We start from the raw sequence: 13004 nt of genomic DNA on the forward strand, positions 1-13004 counted from the left end.
CCAATTATCATCATGGGCAAAACAAACACAGCATAGGGAGATTAATATAATTCATTGCCTATCATGAGCAGTCCAGCACAAAGACAAAGTAAAAGCAAACTAAAAACACCTTCCTCCCTATCAACCCTCTTCTATCTCCTTCCCCCAAGTGGTACAGGGGAAAGAGGAATGAGGAAGGGGGACTGCAGGCAGTCCCTAACTCTTTGTCTCTGCTGTTTCTTCACAGTTACTCTCTTCCCCTGCTCCACGTGGGGTCCCTCCCATGGAATACTGTCCTTCCCGAACTGATCCTGTGTGGGCTTCCCACAGGCAGCAGCTTTTCAAGAACTGCTCCCACATGGGTGCATATCATTGGGCCCATCCCCCAGGAGCAAACTGCTCCAGCACAGGTCCCCCACAGGCGGCAGCTCCCCCCAGACCCCTGCTCCATGAGCTCCCGTGGGCTCCTCTCCACGGGCTGCAGCTCTGGCCCGGGGCCTGCTCCTGCGGGGGCTCTCCATGGGCCGCAGCCTCCTCCAGGCCACATCCACCTGCTCTGCCAGGGTCTCCTCCACGGGCTGCAGCGTGGAGATCTGCTCCATGTGGGACCCATGGGCTGCAGGGGGACAGCCTGCTCCACCAGGGGCCTCTCCACAGGCCGCAGGGGAACTGCTGCTCCCTGCCTGGTGCACTTACTTCTGTGCTGAACTTCATGTCTGCAGGGCAGTTTCTCTGACATTTTCTCATTCCTTGCTCTCCCAGCTGCTGTTACACAGCAGTTTTCTTCCTTCAGTCTGCTCTCCCAGAGGCCCACACAGTGTCGTTCCCTGGCTCAGCTCTGGCCAGCAGCTGGTCCCCTTTGGAGGTGGCTGGAGCTGGCTCTGATCTGACATGGGGCAGCTGCTGGGCTCTGCTCACAGAGGCCACCCTGGAAAACCCGCTGCTGCTAAACCCCTGTCACGTAAACTGAATCTACATACTTATTTTTTATATGGAGTGGTCACTTGCTAGGTACCCATTTCTGCATTGCATAGTAAATATAAGAATATTTAAAAATAGGATTAAGTAGAAAGCATTAGTTTTGATGAGGTGTTTTTCAGAATTGGTGGGATTTATTTAAAGTATCTTAAGAGTTACCAAGTCCTGGAAAGGATTAACTGCTTGAGTACTGTTCTTTCAAAGAAACATAACTCCCAGTTATTCAAAGCACCACTTAGCATTTGGTATTTCATGTTTGCAAGTTACTTTTTCTTTCTCTTTTCTATTCTTTTGCAATGTACTTTCAAATTGTAGGTTAACATTAAGGGCTTGGTATAACGAGGCTCTTTTTGTTGTTGAGCTCCTTAATCCCTTTCCTTTATGACATCTATTTAATATTGTTGACCTAAGCTATCCCAAATGAATTATATCCTAATGTTATATTGCTTCAACTTTGCTTGAAATTATCGGAAGAAAATTTTATCACTGTTAATTAAATAAGCATTGAATGTGTTTTCTCTAACAGATAAAATTGAAAAGTATTTGACTGCCTTTTTAACAGAAAGGAATAAACCTGATTCATAATACCTTAATTTAGTGCAATATTATGATCCGTTTCATTTAGTAATATTTTTATTGTTACGCATTTAGTATCAGCAATATTAGCAAACCTAATCTTATGCAGGTTATTGAATTCTCACTTCCTTTTTAATGAGTCATTACATTTAGAAGCATCACATGTATTTGAATAGCAACATTAGATGCAGGTGACAAAAATCAGAATTTAGTTTTCTTAGTTCCACATTTATCTATGTGTTTTAAATCACACACAGTACGAATGAGAATGTTAGAACAAATGCACTTAGATTTATATTTCTTGATCTCTGAAGTAGGCAAGAACAAATATAAGTTGTATTTTTTTTAGTACATTGTCCAAGATGTAGAATTTTAAATTCAGAACTCTATGACCATTTTATTCTTATGCTCCCTTCATTTCCCTGTGCTTTTTTTTTTTTGTTCTTGGTTTATCTTTTCTGAACCTTGATGTATATTTTGAGACAGAACGCCATTAAGACCTTAAACAGGCAGATTTTTATTTGTTTTTAATTCTGCATGTACAGTAATGGTCCTAAGTCGAATTCAGAGTTCTTCTCTGGTTGTTTATATATGGGAATTGAATGAGGTAGACCCTAAGTTTTGAACAATTCTGTATGTACAAAGTTTCTTTTTCCTATTTTGTTGGAAAAAAATAAATCTCACCTGTATTTATTTCTTTCGTAGGCCGCACTTCCTTTTGTGCCCTTAGAGTTATCCCACAGCTCTGAACCTGCATGCTATAATTTCTTAATTAGGGATTTTTGTTATCTGTAAACATAGTATTCTAGTGGTACGCAGTGGGCAAGCACACCTGCTAAACTGTACCACTTGGTTAGAGGCTGATCTGGCTGCCAACAAACTAGTGTCTTCCCAGCTCATTGCTGGGCCATAACTCTAGCTCCTGTGCCAATGACAGTGTAGTCACATAAGAGCAGTATGGAAGCTGGGGTACACAGCACTTGCTGTTCAGCTTTGGCCAAGCCAATTCCCAATTGGAGATCTCTGTTCCGCTGCTCAGTATTGTTACAGTGAAATAAAATATGCACCAGCTTTACTATATGTGTATACATAGCTGAACCACTGGCTGAATGCAACCTCTCTGTAAATAGATAGTGCTGTGGGTCTTGTCCTTTCATGCTATTTAAAAGGGCTTCTGGCCTTTTGAGCTGTTCCTTTAGTAGGAAGGGTGGACAGGGCACTTGAGCTATTTTCTGCAATCTTTATCTAGATGGTTATTCAGAATTGCCAGGCTGTGTCTAGGCAGAATCAACCTACACTCTGTATTGTATTCTGAAGTAGTATATATATATACATTTAAACAGTATGGTGTGTAGCCAAACGACATAATACTTTAAAATTACACTACCTCCAGAGGTTATCTACTTTTGTTTAGGCCTTTTTTTGTTTAGGCCTTAGTCCTTAGGCCTTAGGACTGTTACACTTGGTGTAGTAAGTTTAAGCAGTAATCTGTGTTTCTGTAAAAGGACAAGAGTCTTTACTTTCTTTTATATTCATGTTTATTAATCTATTCCGTTTTTGTACCAGATTGAGTGATTTAATTACCTGTCAACATTTACAATTACTGTTAAAAAATGGAATATTAAAACAATAGAATTATCTTCTTAATAAAAAATAATTCATTTCTTAATCCTTCTGTGATATGTTCTTCAACAGTTGTGTCTATATTTTCAAAGTGTTGTGATGAAAAGATAAAAGTTGTGGAAAGAGCAGCATATTAAAGGACTATGTATAGGACTATAGGATTATAGCTTTCATACAAATGATTTGCAAAGCTGAAGTACTTCTTTTGTTACACAAATGTCCTTTTGGAAATTTGTTAGTTAGGCCTATTACTTTCGTTTTCAAAGGAGATGTCCACATCCAAACACAATAAGGTTAGAATGTGATTTAGACTACTAAATCTGTTCAAATTAGAAAAATCAGTTGATAAACAAGACATAACATTAGGATATGAAATAACTTGTCCCTCTGAAGGAATAGGCTGATTTTTGCGTGCAAACATAGGCATAAACCTAGTCATCACAACAGACTAACTTGAGTATGCATGTGCCAGCTCCCTTAATTTCATTATGTTTTTAGTTACATATTTTCAGTTTTTCAGTTTCACTCTTCAGCTGTTGTGTACTGTGCTCTGTACTGTTGAGTAAGAGACATTGCTGAAAGGCATCTGCCTACCTTTAAACACATCTTGAATGGTATCCACGTATCCTGGCATCAAAATATGGCAGAGATGGTATTTTTCATATATGTAAATTTAGTGCCAGTGAAACGTGTTGAATTTTACAGCCCAGTAGATGGATATTGTCTCTTCAGTGAGCAGATGAAGTTTCAAAAGCTGCACCATAAATCCTAGGCAATCAAATAGTTCTAATCTCATCCTGAATGGATAAACCCATAGTGCTAGAAGATATTAAGCTTTTACAGACATACATTGTTGAGAAGAAAAGTTGTAATCATGTGGTATATTTACTGCCAAGTATAAAATGCTTGATCCTCTTCAGAGAAAGGAAATATTATCAAAAAGATCTATTAAAAGCTTCTTTTCTGGACACTTTTTAAAGACAAACGGATGATTGCTTGTTGCTGCTTACAACATAATGTTGTCCTTGTCTTTCTGACACCCATTCAGTGCCACATCTGCTGGATGCTGAGCTGTAGAAGATAGTTCTTACCTGTATAAAAACTGTGGTGTTTCTTCACCATAGTGAGATAACATGCAGTCTTTACATAGACTGTGAAATTATTTAGGCTGTTCAGAGTAGTATATGATTTAGGATAGAAGACTGTTTTCCTCTAATATTCTGACTACCTCTTATTGTAAGAGGACAGTTTATTTACTGCTTTTTATTACGATTTTAGTTCACTGGTGTTATGAATTAGATAATGCAGTGGGGATTTGTATTTTTTATTTTTTTATTTTTTTTTTTTTAAATCTGGTCAGTGTATGGGTTTTGTGGGGTTTTAAGTTAATCTCTGTGAAATAAATAGATTTTATTTTACAACAATTCGACCATATTCCTATATATTAATAATTTTTCAGTCTTCTCAGGTTAAGCAGTCACAATGAGACAAGTTTTTTCCATTCAGTTCTTTTTCTTAATGATGACTTGACAATACTGCTTTTTGAAATTAACTATAGTTTGCAAAATAATCTGTCTTTTGAAAAAAGAACAGGAAGTGCAAAAATGCAGGAGCTTCTTAAGCTGACAGGCATCACAGACTAAATTTTCTGTCCAATTTTTTTTGCCACTCAGTTCAGGTTAAATGAATGCTATAGCTTGACCATCATTGAATTTATAGAATGAAGGAATACATGAAAATACATTGGCAACTGTCCGACAATGTGCTGTTTGATTAGCATTTGAGTGAGAAAGTAGCATGGCTTGCTGAAATTTTTAGAGAAATTGTCAACTGGTAGCAAGACAAGATGTAAATTCATGGTGTTTTGAGACTAGAAAAAGTGAGCAGTTAATCTTAAATTAGGTTTCTAAAGAAGGCAATGGAACATCAAGAAGCTTAGTTTATTCTAAAAGGCAGGACTTAACCAGAATAATACCTTAGCAACTGTATATATATGGATAAGGTCATCTTATCTCTGAGAAACAATCACTTCATTGATACTTCTGTGTAATTAAGATGATTTATGAGCAGCTCAAGACCTGTGTTAAAATTTGCATGTGGTAATTTTAAATGTAAGATAGACTGCATTTTTCTCTGAGGTATGGGAAAAAATTAAGCCATGTATTATGTAAGTATAAGATGATAAGTTTTTCAGAACTACTTTGTCTACATGTTTTCATACAATACAGTGTTATAGCTGCTTCCTTGTCATTGTATAGGTTTTTGGATCATAACAGTGTAACAGCTGATTCCAGACCAAATCTACTTATTTCATATATGGAGGCTGAAAAATAGCAATTAGTGAATTATGTTTGCTTAAGTGTGTGGACACTGCATAAATCAGTGGGATGCTTCTGTGCCTTGTTTTCCATTTGGAAGCATGGCTTTTAGAAACATTTCAACATTTCAGCACTGAGGCTGAGTCCACTTAGGTTTTCTCCATCATCCTGTGGTACACAGGATTCTTTACAGAAGGAATGGAACTTGCACAGTCTGAAGAGGACTGAGTAGGTGTAATTGCCAGTTCTTTTTCATTTTCCAAAGTCCTTAAAAATGGGGGAAAAAAAAAAAAAAAATAGGTTGCTAAGTTGATCCTGCAGAACCTTGGTAACAGATTGCTAACAGTGGAGGATCTGATTTAGAGAGTAACTTTTCTCTGTCTTGGGAATCAAAGAATCCAATTACAACAACTTTATGAGTTTGTACTCGCTGAAGCTATGATTTGCTGTTACTAATATTTCTGCCTGTCAATGGAATGTAGGTTTGCTATCTATGATAAGTATATCTCTTTGTATTGCTTTTCATTCTGGAGACATATTTAGCGGGTGCCACAAAAGGAGTAGTTTAGTTTGTCTAAGTATGATTGAGCCTGGGCTGTAAGAACTGATTTGCTTAAGGAATGGAGATTGCATGTCTAGCCGTGGGTTTCTGCTTGCTAATACTGATTCAGAAAAATATTCTCTTTCTTCCTTTTTTTTTTTTGTATTATAATTTCTGTCTTCTTACTAGGTTTTCATTAAGCACTGTAAAATGCTTTTAATAACGGCCACAGTGAAGAACAGTCTTCTTGGATTATCAAGTCTTATTTTCTGACGTCATATGCATGTGATGTATATATTATATAAAAATCTGACCATTTCAAATCAATATAATAATCTAGAAAAAAATCTATGTTACCTGAATGAAAAGTAAACCTCTTTACATTTTCAAATATGTTGCTGGATGGTTAGTGAGAAAGCTACTGGCAGAAAAAAGAAATCATTATTTCTAATAAAAAAATGGCAAGTTGTGTGATACTGTCAGGAAAAATGCCAGACCTGTAGCCACTGCAGAGAAGCCAGAAGCCAGCCACCAAAGATGTGTGGTAGGCAGCTGTCTTCAACCTTTCTTAAGTGAGAATCTATACCTGTATGGTTAAGATGTAGTGGAAAGACAACATTTCATTAAAGAATTGTTAATTTTGTCCCTTACCTATCCTGATAGCCAATAAACAAATAAATAAATAAATGAGTAAAAGAATGTTTATCTCCAAATAAAAATATCTGTAAATAAAATCTTCAAATGATTAAAAAAAGTGACTTTTAGACAATTAAGTTGAGCTAAAATACTTCAAGGGAAACGCCAGATGCAGCCTTTAATATGTCACCACATTAGACAGGCAATATTTTCCATTTTGTTTCAAAAACCTACCATCATAATTTCTGCTTTGCATTTTGTTAACATTCAAAATCCAAGTAAAATTGTTGATCTCCTTTTATTTTATCCCCCTACAGGAGTAACAACTGTGTTGACAATGACAACACTGAGCATCAGTGCTCGAAATTCACTCCCCAAAGTAGCATATGCAACAGCTATGGATTGGTTTATTGCTGTTTGTTATGCATTTGTATTCTCTGCATTAATTGAATTTGCAACTGTAAATTATTTCACAAAACGAGGATGGGCCTGGGATGGAAAAAGTGTAGTGAATGATAAGGTAAGTTCTAAGGAAACAGCCTGATTTCCAATCAGCTATAATAAACTGTTTTGATAAAATTGGCTATTACTAGAAAATACATGATGTTTTAAATCAGAAGAAGATCCTCTAGTTCTCTTAACTGAGGACACTTTAAAGATCTTGTAATTATGTTGTAAGGAGTTAGAAACAAAACAGAGTAAGACTGATACTTTTCCAGTTATTCTTACAAACGCAGTAACAGACCTTTACTCATATAACTTCAGCAAGGCTTTTGATGTCCAATGTCCATGTTTTTAGAGCATTCTTATGTTATCTGCACCTTCTTTTTGGATAAACTGCAAGCATGTTTCTTCATATTTGAATTGATCATTATGATATTCCTGGCACTTATTTCAACGTACTCACTTGTTTATTTTACATTTGAAATGTTGTTTTATTAAGTCTAATACAAAAAAAAAATACACATTAAATACTTGACTTCGTGCTGTTTCCAATAGAAAAAAGAAAAAGCGTCTGTCATTAAGAAAAACAATGCCTATGCAGTGGCTGTTGCCAACTATGCTCCAAATATTACCAAGGACTCAGTGCTACCAACCATCTCCAAGAGTGCTACAACTGCAGAACCCAACAAGGCAAAACCAGAAGCGAAGCCACAGGAAGCAAAGAAGACATTCAACAGTGTTAGCAAAATTGACAGAATGTCTAGAATAGTGTTTCCTGTCTTATTTGGTACTTTTAATTTAGTGTATTGGGCTACATATTTAAACAGGGAGCCTGTCTTACTTGGCTTTGCGCCATCAACCTAAAAGCTGAATTGCACTGAGGACTTAAAACATCATTCTAATCAGATAGGTTGTTCGCTATGTACAGTACGACTAATAACTGCTAATCTGTGAACCATTATGTACAGAGTGTATATAGATGTCTTATCTGTGTATCTCCAAAGGAGGGACACAGTGTTAATTCATGGGTCTGTAAACAGATACCACCCATGGCGAATATAGCCAGCTCTTTAAAAGTTATACCCAGGGGAGTTCTGTTAAACTACAATTCAAATATACAGAATTATATTCTCTCCATACAATGAAATGAAGATATGATCCTACTTAATTATTTAGGAACAGTATTTTTTTAATTTAAAGTTAAGATATTTTTCTATAAAGTACCTAATTCTACTTTAATGAAATAAGCTGTCATTTAAAAAAGTGATTTTTTTAAAAAGGGTATAATTGTTTCGTACAATAGTATGAAACAATGTACATGTACCCATGTACATAAGAGTACAGAGGTCGTACAGTTCTATTGTTCACAACCATTCTGGATACTAGTTAGGCTGAAGAAATAGTAAAGGCAAAAGCCACAAGTTTCTTACTTCTGTCCTGTTTGAAGTTGTTAATAAACTATTCCAATTGATTTCAGGGAAAAGTAGGTGTTAATCAAATTTCTAATATCAGGCAACTTCCAGTCATATTCTTTTCACTGTTTTCTTTATATGATGTTGCTAAACCAGGTTGTCTGGTTCAGCAAAGTTGGATTTTTCTGCTTCTTGACTTTGTTCTTAATTATATTATTGTCGGGTTCATAAAAGCACTCAAATTTTGGGGGATTAAGTTTATCAGTAATATAATATACTCTTTTCCTTGCTTAGTGATATGCTAAAACCTGCCATTGAAAGATTTACCTGTGTTTGTCCCAGAAAGCATATTTTTCAAAGGAAACAAGCATTCATGATTTAAGTTCAGGAAATTGTCCATATGAATAAAATTTACTGCTGCTTTTGTAAATTGCAACTTTACATTTCGCTGACATAAATTTCCAACAACTTTGTATACTAGAAATGATTTTGCTAAGATTTGAATGTTATTTTTTTAATAAAAGGTCATGCATCATCAGTAGGCATCAATTGTATTTCATATATACGATTATGACAAAATTGGAGCTGCCATTTGCAATTTTATATGAACATTTAATATTGATCAGTATATATATATTTTTTTTCTTCTAAGCCTTTGCAAACATTCTTTATGCCCCTAAAGGCCTGGTAAATTATGACGTAAGTAATAACTGTGTACTGTATTTAGATTTTAGTATATGTGGCCAATCCAAAATATTTTGATTCACACATACATTAGCAGTTATTAGTTGACCTTTAAAAAAGATACACCTTTATGATGATGTCTTCTAGTAGAGACATACGTAGTCGTATAGTGTCATTTATTGCAGTTTTGTACAGTATTTGAGTATAGTGCATAAAATAGGTATGTTCAGAGTTTAACAAAGTTGTACAAATATTTCTAAAATCAAATAAAAGAGTATCTTAAGACATGGAAATGTGCTAAAATCAACAAAGAGAAACTGCTTTCATTTGCTGTTTTATTTTTTTGATTTTTTTTTGCTTTTAATGTGGTTCTGTTTTGTACTTTGTGTGACAGTATAGATGCCAAGGTCACAAATGCATTTTAAGAACAGAATTAATAGTTAAGACAGAGTTGACATCAACAAAATAAGTCAGCAAAATAAAGGGAGAAGCATTGACAAGGTGTGTATCCCTTTAAGTCCCTCTAATTAAACTCTCAGATTGAACCTTTCTCATCAACAGTAGTTAAAAAATGAGCACTTTACTTAGAACATTAAAATAAAAATATCCTTATTTTCATATATAATTATATATATATGTAGATCTTCCATGTAATATGGAGATGCGTGCAATAGTGTGATTATGAGCATAAGGCTGGAAGGCAAGCAATAAAATTAAAAAAAAAAAAAAAAAAGGTTCTTTTCATGGTATAATTATACATTTTTAAAATGTTTCACTTGTAAGTTTAAAATTTTCCCTTTAATGCCACATTGTCCAGGTATGAATAAATATATAAATATGTACATATGTACAAATAATTGTAAATATTAGAACTGTAGAAAAATCCTTTCACTTTTAACTCTGTTTTTGGCAAAGGGCTCTGAATGTATAGTTTAATGGAGGCCCATGCTTAACTGCTCTTGGACTTGAGTAGCTTACGTTTTCTGTAGCTGAGGTCTGTGACCTAGTGCGAGTTCTTACGTTCAGTTCACATCAGCAAGATTTAGGGACTCTGAACCACAATGAACTTGGGAATGAGAAAGAGGTTTGTGTTTCACCCTTGGCCACATCCCAGATACTCCCAACACTTCACAATATTTAAATAATGTTGTGCATTACTCCACAGATGACACTGTGTAGTCAGCTCTCCCCACTACAAACATGAGTATTCTTGGAGGCATGTTGGATAACAATAAGGAAAGATTTTACATCCTTATGTAAGAATGGGTACCCTGGATGTGTTTTAACTGTACAAGTCTTCTTCTCCAGCAAGTACTCTTCTTTTCTCTGGTAGATAGCATCTGTGTAATTTTCAACTGCATGCAAAAAGCATATCTTCAGTTTGCACAAGAAGCCTGATGCTGTTTCATGTGAGTCAGCTCTGCTGCTACTACTTTTATTGGGTGCAACTACTTTTTTCTTCACTGACCATTTTCTCTATGCTTGTGTTATGCATAGAGACAATCGAGCAAAAGAATGGGTGCTTATCACATGCTAAAGATATATTTTTCACATACTACTATAGAAAAATGAGCATATTATTATGCCTACTATACTATTATTTATTACTATAAATTCACTCTGTAAAAGTTAATCATGTTAAGTATCTCCATTCAGTTCCTGTGGGCATCAGCAAGGTTTTGGATTGTATACACTACAGAAGAGGTTTACTGTTAAATTTAGTTCAGTTGGTCTGCATTAAAGCAAACTCCTGTGGGAGTTAGGAGTCTGATTTATTATTCACTACCAAAACATCTAAAATAAGTAAGCTGGCTACAAAAAAATTGCTAATTTTTAAGACTAACAACTGGATAAGTGAATTTGAATGTAAACATTAAAGTGAACACAAGCATCATGCAAGGAACACTAAAATACTATAGTTAGGCCTTCTTTCCATTTAGCAGTATAGCTAGTCTGTGTGGGATTTTAATGCTTGTCTCAGAAATGTATATGCCAAACAAAAATTTATTTTATTTTTAATAAGACTTGCTGATATTAAACACTTAAAACAAAGAGAGAGCATCAACGAACTAATGCAAATTATCTCACTGTTAGAGATTTGCACATGGAATCTATCTGTGAAATTTTTGGTTGACATAATAATTTATTTTTTCTATTCTTGCAGGGTGTCATGTCATATTCTATGTGACTTAAGAAACAAAAAGAATAAATGCAATGATTTAACACTAGTAAACATGGATCGAAGTTATCATAATTCTGAACAAAGTTAATGAAATAGGTTTCCAATGTAGTACTGGGACATGTAATTCTGGATGCATGTGGTCAGTAATTTAACAGTAATTTATAAATCAGCATGGGAAGAATATATAAATCAGCAGGGTTTATCAGCCAGGGTTGTCTGCTGGAGACTTAAGAGATTGCTTTTAAAACAGGTTTCTACAGTTTTTGATTATGTTGTAGGCAATGAAATGAGCTTCACTTTCTGTATGTGGGTAAATCAAATAATAACTGCTGCATTACTGAGCATCTTAAAAATTATTATGGTAGATAGGAGCTTTAGCTTGGATTACTCATACTACTATAGTTATGCTAAATTAAGGGGGTAGTCTGCCTGTATTGTTACAGGAGAGCATGAAAGAGCTTCATTAGACACCAAACAGGAACATTACTAAATGACCTTATGAATATATTGGGGAGGAAAGCGGTAAAGAGAATAAAGTGGCTGTGTAACTGTGCCTGTGGATTGCAAAATTATTGATGAAGAAGCCATTGAAGGAGGTAATGTGTATTTTTGTTTTGGGTTCAGGTCTGAGCTTTCATTATGGGAGTTGTGGTAAAGTAACTTCGAGCGTGTGAAATTGGAATACTTCTTGTATATATATATACTTCTTGTATATAATACTTCTTCCACTGAAATGATTGAGAGAAATGATTTGTGTCTTTGAAAGTGAAAAGCTTCTGCTGACAGCATTATGAAAACCATGCAAAATGTTGTATGTCTTGTGTCATTTCTGCTGTCTAAGGCAGAAGGAGGAAAGAAACTTCAGGAATAGAGCAGAAAAATATATATATATTTCCAGGTTTTGTTTTCTTAAGAGCTGTGACTTTCAGTTATGCGTACAGTCATCATCCATCCTCCATACCTCTCATTCCTATTCTGAAAGCTTAGTGTTGCACAAGTTTTTGCTTTGGCCTTTTACAAAATAGATAAAAGACCATGCTTCTGAATATTTCCATTCCTAAAAAAAAAAAATGCATGAAAGAGAATTTCAGTATGGATATGAAGAGATCAGTCTATGGCCTATTTTGTGCAAACATGCAATGCTAAAGTTTAGATAAGTAATGCAGTGAGTTTTGAAACAGAGTAAGAAGACATTCAAAAATGAGCCAAGAAAGTTAAATAGCTTCACTAAAATGAAAACAAAAATAAAAGCAAAACAAGTCAAACAACAACAGAGCATGATAAATATGCAAGTGTTTAAACAAATTAAATATAAGTATGGTATAATCTGAGTATGGTATAATTTGACTTTGAAACATTAAAATAAATGAAATTAAAGTCATGTCACACCAGCCTTTAGAAAGAAGAGTTTTTGGATTCCTTTCACCCCTTCCCAATGACAGTGTATCTTCTGCTACAAGGCTGTCAGTTTGCAGTATAACTTTAAGTATCCCTTTAACATTACCTTGTTTTGTAGGTTTTTTTTCTAGTCAAGGGAATCTTCTGCTGCTTCATTTCTGTAGATAACCCAAACTTCCTACCAACCAGAATGTTTAATTCTGCTATTATGAATCCAAATGTTAATTCCAGCC

General features: G+C 35.1%; 1 protein-coding gene across 4 annotated transcripts in view; it reads left to right on the forward strand.

Annotated features, from left to right (window-relative positions):
* The window catches only part of GABRA2 (gamma-aminobutyric acid type A receptor subunit alpha2), a 56597-nt gene extending 45187 nt beyond the window's left edge, over positions 1–11410 (forward strand). For all 4 annotated transcript variants that reach the window (XM_035323921.1, XM_035323920.1, XM_035323922.1 and 1 more), the window contains 2 exons: positions 6969–7171; positions 7651–11410. In XM_035323921.1, coding sequence (XP_035179812.1) covers positions 6969–7171; positions 7651–7959 — 512 coding nt within the window. In that variant the 3' untranslated portion in view covers positions 7960–11410. The remainder of the gene's footprint in view (positions 1–6968; positions 7172–7650) is intronic.
* Positions 11411–13004: the final 1594 nt, after the last annotated feature.

The sequence above is a fragment of the Oxyura jamaicensis genome, chromosome 4 (genome assembly GCF_011077185.1).
Source record: "Oxyura jamaicensis isolate SHBP4307 breed ruddy duck chromosome 4, BPBGC_Ojam_1.0, whole genome shotgun sequence".
Classification (NCBI taxonomy): Eukaryota; Metazoa; Chordata; class Aves; order Anseriformes; family Anatidae; genus Oxyura; species Oxyura jamaicensis.